The sequence below is a fragment of the Pseudonaja textilis genome, chromosome 17 (assembly GCF_049901715.1).
Source record: "Pseudonaja textilis isolate UNSWEBS1 chromosome 17, rPseTex1.2, whole genome shotgun sequence".
Taxonomy (NCBI): Eukaryota; Metazoa; Chordata; class Lepidosauria; order Squamata; family Elapidae; genus Pseudonaja; species Pseudonaja textilis.
Genome location: NC_142006.1, coordinates 1,675,935 through 1,684,110, shown reverse-complemented (window position 1 = coordinate 1,684,110; position 8,176 = coordinate 1,675,935). Strand labels below are relative to the sequence as shown.

Below are 8,176 nucleotides of genomic sequence, written 5' to 3'. Positions count from 1 at the left end.
AGCAACGTACAGGAAAGTGACAAGTGCCGGGAAACAATTTATCTACTGCTAGTCTTGGTTTGTTAACTACGATTTACTAAATGGACAATTCAAGGTTCATCATGCTATCAGTTCTCAAGTCCACTTCAACCTTGACTCCAATAAGTAAGAAGAATATTTATAGCTCAGGGTTGAAGTGACCGGGCTTTGGTGCTGTCTGAGCTTGGTTATTTCCTATACAGACATTTCATGACCCAACTAGGTAACGTCATCAGTGCTAGAAGGCAGCGGGGCTTGCTCTCATTTTATATCCGAGGAAGGGGAGCCACTTCCATATAAAAAAACAAACTCCCTTCCAGCATTGATGATGTTACCTAGTTGGAAGGAAACAAAACAAGACCCCTCGGGAAGCAAGGGCGCCGTGCAGATTGGGAAAAGAAGGAGGGAGAGTAGCAGAAACCCCAGGAGGGGAAGGAAAGGAAGGAATGACGGAGGACGAGAAAAGAAACGAAGGGGAAGGGAGGATAGAGACGGGGAGTGGGGGGGGTGTCCGCAAGGCCAGCCGGGAGACTAGGCCCGGCCGATGGCCGCCGGGTCCCGCCCCCGCCCGCTGCCTGCCCTGCCTCCCTCCCCGCGGGCGGCGCCTGTCCTCGCGGCGGTGGCGGCGGCGGCGGATCCCGTGAGGCGCCATCGCGGCCCGGCAGGTGAGCAGGAGGCCCGGCCGAGAAACCGCGGTCGCCATGGCGACGTCGGGCCGGGTCCCCAAGGTGGCGCCCTCGGTGGGGGGACGGGGGCAAAGGCCCCGCCGGCTGTGTCGGAAGAGGAGCCGGCTTCGGGGCCGAGCCGGTGTGGCGCCTCCCGGCCTCAGTGTGCTGCAGGGGGATGGGGGGGGGCGGGCAGGCGGTTGAGGTGGCCCGGGGGGGGGGCTCGGAAATTTTCGAAGTGGGGGGAAGCTCAGGGGGCCCTTTGCGGAGCTGCGTCTCGTTCGCAGATTGGGGGGCGGGAAGCGGCTCTCGCTCACCTGTGCTACAAGGTGATTTTAGTTGAAATGGGCAAGGAAGGAAGGTTGCCACCTTGGCATGCATACGTGTACATATGTAAATGTACGTATGTGTGAATATCTATATCTATCCATATCTATAGCTACATCCATATTGATATCTATACACACACACACACATATATACATATACATATCTATATCCGTCTAACCACCTTCCTACTTACCTTCCTATGTACCTACCTACCTATCTATCGGTATCTCTCTCTCTGGTATCTATCTATCTATCTATCTATCTATCATATATATATATATATATATTTATTTATTTAATTATTTCTTAAGTTTTTGCGGGTACTTACATGTATGGCATTCAGCTTTGTTCGGGTATTTTCCCATGTCATTGTAGTTGTGCTTTTAAAGTTGTAGCAACGTCTCGGCAGAATCTCATCTGCCATCATCAGGCTTCTGTATAGAACTCTGTATAGAATTCTGTATATACAGAAGCCTGATGATGGCAGATGATGATTCCAAACGCTATACAACTTTAAAAGCACAACTACAATGACATGGGAAAATAATACTCAACAAAGCTGAATGCCATACACACACACACACACACACACACACACACACACACATACAAACATACATATAAAAATGTAACCACAACACACCCATCTCTCGTCTTAAGTGCTTTGCAAGTGTGTCTTTGTGCTGGGGGCTGTGGGGAGGCAGAGTCGGCTTTTGCCACCAGCCAGGCAACCATTTTGTGAGTGGGCACAGCATGGCGGCCAGGAGACCCAGAATTTTTGCATAGCGGCTTCCCAGTGCCCAAAGACCCAGCCTGACAGCATTAATCAGTTTTATTTCCCATTAGAAATAACTTTGGTCTTGGTGGCAAAGAGTGAGGATCCCTTAGTAGCATTTGCTGAAGGTTGAACCCATGTGCCAGCCTAGGAAAGAAATAAATGCATTGTGCCAAGGTCGAATGCAGGGAGACTGTTGTGAATTGAACAGGAATGACACCTCTGATCAGATCCCAGGGTTTCGTAGCAATGTCTTGGCTGTTGTACTCCCGTAACATCTGGGCTGCTGTCGGTGACACAGCCAGTTGGATCACAGACTGTGATTAAAACAAACTCTGGTTTAGGACAATCTGCAACACCAATCTCCCCCAAAAGTTTTAATTGCAAGCATAGGAGTAGCTTTCTGGATTGTGTCTGTTGAGACACAATATTTTTCCAGTAACCATTTAGCTTCACTGGATAAACCCTGGCTTAGGTATATTTATGTAAGCCGCCTTGAGTCGCCATGTGCGAATAGGGGACAATATAAATTTTCTAAAATAAATACAGGGAAATTTCTATCCATGTTCTCTTTGGCACAGTTTTATACACCTCTTGTCTATTCACTTTAAGAACTAAACATTCAGGGAAAGCTCCCCAGGCACTGAGTTAATTCCTAATTTCATTGCCATCATCTATATGTTTGTACTGATTTCTACAGAGTTTTGATATCTCTTTCAACTCCTCTTTTATCAGTCCCATCATTTTTATATTTCCTTTTTATTATTTTTGTTTAGTCCCCAGGGATTTCACTGTTTGACATTTTCTCTGAGTTAGCCTATTTGCCCATAATATAAACTGGATAAATGCTGAGGCCGTTTTTGATCAGTTCAACAGATTGTAGTTGCCTCCTAGGAGCAAAATCAAAGATTTCCTTTCCTCTTTTTATTTGTGTGCGGCTGTGGTTGTGAAAGATTAATCAGGCATAATTACTATGCTACAAGGTTATAAAATTTCTCGATAAACAGGTATTAATTGGAACTGTAGTAATTAAAAGAAGCACGGCCTAAAGATCTCACATTTGATAGGAAAAACTTAGTGCAATTCTTTGGTGCTACTTAATTACTGTTATTTACATGTTTTTATTTTAATATAACTTCCTCCAGAATAAACCCAGAGAAGCAGAAGAAAATTAAAATTATCTAATTGATAAAAGAAACTCCCATAAATGATTGTTTTAATTTAGTCTTGCTACTTCCGATAAAATAATGCAAAGTTCATGTTAAGAGAAAATCTAAAGCAAATACTCTTATCCTGAAAATACTCAGGAAATATTTGTGCTTCTATAGCTGCTTTATCCACATTTTTTTTTATATTTTAACTAGAATGGAAGAATGGTTTGCCTGACACACAGTACATTTTCCAGCCTTCACGTTACCTGAGAGGATGTTTCTCATGGATACTTCTCCTTTGGTGGCCCTTCCGAGAAAATGGGAGCCCTTTCCTCAGTCAAGGAATTGCAGGTATCCGGCCTGTTTCTCAGAATCTGAAGAAGATCTGGCTAGAACAGCTGTCAATGCCAAAGTCCAGATGATCATAAGCAATCTTCAAAGTGAAGAAGTTGCCCTGGGTGCCAGCAGCAAATATGGCTGCATCGTACAGAAGAAACAGAAGGCAGCAAAGGATAGAGGAGACAAATTTAGGAGGAATGACCAGCTGCTACAGGAACATATTAACTATACCCTTCATAGCTATCCCACCGACTCTGATGGAATGGATATGGAAGAGAGCACAGAATTTGGACCTCTCGCCTTGAATTCTGATAGCGATGATTCTGTTGATAGAGATATAGAGGAAGCCATTCAAGAGTATCTGCGAAACAAGGGCCAGAACCTTCCCCCACTACCAAATAGCACCAAGAGTTTGCCTGGTAAGGATGAAGGTCATCCAGTCCAACAGAAATTTCCTTCACACGATGCCACTTGTCATTTATTTCCTGCTGGTTATGGTCCAGTCAGCTTGGCCCAGCCGTATGTCGTTCCTGGTCGTGTCGAAGATAATGTTGTCCAGTGGGCTTCCTCCCCTTGTAGCGTGAGCAGTGACGACTCTTTCGAACAGAGCATAAAGGCCGAGATTGAACAATTCTTAAAGAAAAAAAAACAGCAAGCAAGCAAGAAGATCCCGAGGAGGAATAAGCCATTTCACCAGAAAGAAGAGCTTGAAGAGAAGTTAGCCCTCGGTCAGAAAGGCAGCATCAACAGAGGGAATCAAAGTACTTTAAGGCAAAAAGGTAAGGCGTACTTCTCGAAACGGCATCCTGGACTACAAAACATCAGCACGGCTACATGCCTGAAGTCGAAAACCAGTGAGGAGCCGGCAGTATGCAAAACAGAAAGGCAAACAGGCTTTTCACCTCCAACAGTTCGTGATTCCTCCTTTCTGGAAGAAAACAAAAAAAATAGGAAAAGGCCGATACTTTGCAACGCCGGGGGAGAGGAAAGAGTCAAATGTACAGATTTATCTGATTCGAGCAGTGACGACGGGATCGAAGAGGCTATTCAGCGTTATCAGCTGGAGAAGATGAAGAAAGCTGCAGAGTCCAGAGCAGGCTGCGTTTCTTTGCAGAAGGAAGGGTTCAGCCCCAGCAAGACAGAGAATATGCCTCCAAGTGCCTTGCCAGAAATCCCTCCGAAAGCTCAGCGCTGCAAGAGGAAGGATGCCAGCACAAAGGCAGCGGTGGCAAACAGGCCCGGCAGGCCTTGTAACCATCCCGGGAAAAGCAGAAGGTATCCTCCTCCAGAAAAGAGTTTTGCCAAATGCGCGGTCACCTTCCAGGCCTCGTGTCGGGCAGACACGGCTGCCGAATTGATGTGTGCAGAAGCCATACTGGATATCTCCAAAACTATTTTGCCTCTCCCAACAGTAAGTGATCATAAACTATTCTCAACGAGCCCTTCCTTTTCTTCACAGAGTGTGCTCCCTTCCCAGTATGAAAGCGACAGCAATATTGTGGACAGCGACGATAGCATTGAGCAGGAGATAAGAGCTTTCTTGGCTGTCAAAGCGAGGACCAAGCATTTGATAGCGAAATCCACTTTCCAAGTGCCTCTGTCATTGGGGCAGTCCAGGGAGCGGACTCCAAGTTCCAAGAGAACGTTCCCCAAATGCCTAAAACTGCCACTGACTCACAAAAAGACCCTTAAGAGGAAACGTGAAATAGTCCCACAGAATGAAGATGCGCAGTTGATCTCAGAGGTGGACTATTTAGATAAGAATCTTCCAATATCCTCTGTGACCCAACTGAAAAATGAAAGAACTGGAAAAATGGTTCCATATCCAAAAGGCACTCGAGCCTCTGTTGATTCCATCAGCGCCCCATGCTCTCACACGCCTCATGATTCTGGAAGTCTGTTAGAAAGTATAACACGGGATCTGCAGAAACACGGGGCAGATGATAAAAGCAGCTCATTTGATAGCGATGAGGATTTGGATACGGCGATCAAAGATCTCCTAAGCTCCAAACGGAAACTAAAGAAAAAATCCAAAGACCAAAGAACTCACTGCAAAAAGAAAGACCCGTTTGATGATGCTGAGATGCGTGTTTTTTATAAGAACGAGAGAGACAGCCAGTCCCAAGCTCCCGCCTTGTTAAAAAAGTGTCTTGTAGGGCCCAGGAGAGACATCAGAGAGGGGAATGTAAAGAAAGGGCCTTTGAGAAAACCGAAAAGTACCGCAGAGTTTGAACCTGAATGTAAAAAGGAATATCAGACCAAACCAGTTTCTGGAACGGAAATCCAACAGGCCACCAAGGCCGGCCCATGTCTGTGGGCTGTGACATCCTTGATGGATGATAGCAGTTCCATAGACAGTGATGACAGCATTGAAGAAGAAATCCAAAAGTTCTTGGCTGAAAAGGCGAAAGCCTCTACCAGGACAGCGGGGTTACCAGACGCCACTGGAGTTTCTGGGACTCTGGGGGCTGATAAGCCCCAGGGGAGTCGGTTGAAAGCAGAGTGGCAACTACTCGGGCAAGGAAGCCCTGCCTCAGAGGAAGAGGGGCAGGTGGCGGGCAGGTTGGCCCCACCAGGCTCTGAGGGGAGCAGCCGCCGGAGATGCTCAGGAGAGCGCGAAGGAAACGCCTCTCACCCCAGCGAACAAGCCAGATCGTTCATGGGAGACGCAGGCAGCCAGGCTCCAGTGGAAAACCCACCGGGTGCGGACCCAAAGGAGACGGAACTGCCTGTAAGAAGAGCTGCAGTCCAAAGAATGGACATTTGGCAGGGCAGGCTAGATCAAAGGAGCCTCTCATCCGGGAAGGGCAAAGCTGAGGAGCGTTGCAAATGGCAACATTATTTTAAGGCTGCACCCTCTTTCAAAAGGTGGTGCTCGCCGGAATTCGAAATGTCCGGCACATTTCTACCAGGTCTCAAAGGTGGTGAGAATAAGAAGAAACCTGAGCTTTTAGGCAAAAGTCCCCAGGACATCAGCCTTCCTTTGCTCCACAAGTATGGAGGGGCCTTGGCAGATAATTGGTTTGGGGAGGGGTCTCTGCCCAAAGAGATTGTGAGCCCCAGGACTGAGGCAGGGGTAAGAGAAGCAGACCAGGGTCCCGGGTTCCAGGCAGGAGGTTTGCATTTCTGCAGGCAGGAAAGGGAGGGCAACACCCAAGAGACCACCCTAACCCCCGAAGTGGTGAACCTGGTCAAACACAATCGCGTGGAAGGCAACGAAAGAGATGCCAGCCAAAGCCTTCCTTTGCAAAGGCCTGGTATAGAAGAGACCACGATTAGCCCAGGGGTAACAAGTGTTGAAGTCCCTGTTAGGAGAGGGAAATCCCTGGAGCACAGCCCCGGTTGGGCAGAGTGTGAGGGTCCCGAAGGCCCTTGTGATTTATCCCTGAAAGGAAAGGGGGTCAGCCAAGGTAGGACAGCCCAGAAGCTTCTAGGAGGAGGTTCTGCACAGTTGGGCCAGTGGGGGGATGTACCCCCTGTCTCCTGAAAACAAAGGATTCCAGTTCTTAACTTCTTTGTTTTACAGGGTTGGCATTCTAAAAGGCAACTAAATTGAAAACTACGTTTCTAGCTTAACGCTTCTCGCCCAAAACTGAATATCCGTGTTGGAAGATAAAATATACAAAGAGTGATCCAGGTTCCTACTGCATTAAGAGCTCAGATCGTCCCTTTGTGATGAGCAATGTAGGCCTATGAAAGTAAATACCTCTTGTCACCAGAGATTCATCTGTGTTAGAGAACACGGTCAGGACGGCAAAGCAACCAAAGTGATATTTTAGAGAACCTGAAACTGAAAGGGGAGGCAGTGATGATAGAGGTACTATCCATGATGCCCACACTTAAAAAAAAAACCTCCCCAATTACAATCTACCTATCCAGCTTTTATTTTGCCTTTTGATAAGGATGCTTTCTTTAAAAAAATAAATACAAAAAGGGCAATACTGGAAGGAAATCTTTATATGACAATTTATACAGCATGCTTAACTGGTTACTGTGGATTTTCATAGCAGATGAATGTGTTTCCCTGTGTTTTCGGGCCATTTTTGTAGTAAGCCTTCCAGGTCTCTTCCCTGCAGCCTTCCTGGCCCCAGCTTGCAAGATTTGGAGAGACAAGAATATTATGGGAGCCAGTTGAACAAAAGACCCTCGGGTGGGATAGAAAAGGAATGGCAGAATTCCTCTCTTACCCTCTTAAAGCAGTTATCAGCAGCGGAGAAGATGTTACAAAAGAGGCAGAACAGTTAATACGAATGGGCCACTTGTAAAAACAAGTTTTTTTAAAAAAAATGTGTTTTTATAACTGAAAGTCATACAGATTTTTTTAAAAGAATCACATAGAAGCTCCTTTTCTGTTCTGGAAACTTCCTTCAGTTCAAAATAACCAGCATCCTCGATAATGCCAAAGGAAAGGGATAATGCCAAGATTGGAAGCCCCCTTTTTCTTTCAGATTCTCTTAAAAAAAAACCACACACCTTTCAGGTTATTTCTTAGCTTGATCACTGAAAGGTAACTGGAGCTAAAAGAGCAGCCTTAATTCCAAACTGAAATTTAACCCGATTTTTTTTCCTAGTCGCACTGTTTTTCCTGTCCATGCTCCTTTAATAAGATTGAAGTCCTGTGTTCTGTCCAGTTAATCCGTTTCTTCTTTGGGTAAACCCTACTGAACATTCCTTTCACTGTCATTCTTGGGGATGAGGGGGGTGGTGGTCTTCGTTGGAGCCTTCTGTGTTCACTTCCTGTTGAATTTCAATACTTTGTAGCTTGTAGTTTCAATGCCCTTTGATTGAACATGCACTTTTTAAATTAAGAAACCTTGTTTTGTATATAAGAAATGGTGTACATTCATACATTTATAAGATTTAATAAATTGAGTTCAGATCATGGACCTCGATGCAAA

At 45.9% G+C, this 8,176-nt stretch overlaps 1 protein-coding gene across 1 annotated transcript; it reads left to right on the top strand.

Annotated features, from left to right (window-relative positions):
• Positions 1 to 580: 580 nt before the first annotated feature.
• On the top strand, positions 581 to 8,176 carry PPP1R26 (protein phosphatase 1 regulatory subunit 26). Its single transcript, XM_087914390.1, has 2 exons — positions 581 to 683; positions 3,153 to 8,176. The coding sequence occupies exon 2, from the start codon at positions 3,214 to 3,216 to the stop codon at positions 6,763 to 6,765; it is 3,552 nt and encodes a 1,183-aa protein (XP_087770516.1). The 5' UTR covers positions 581 to 683; positions 3,153 to 3,213; the 3' UTR covers positions 6,766 to 8,176.

Bases quoted from the DNA above. Each gene is read 5' to 3' on its own strand.
- PPP1R26 (XM_087914390.1), top strand. From the start codon at position 3,214: ATGTTTCTCATGGATACTTCTCCTTTGGTGGCCCTTCCGAGAAAATGG.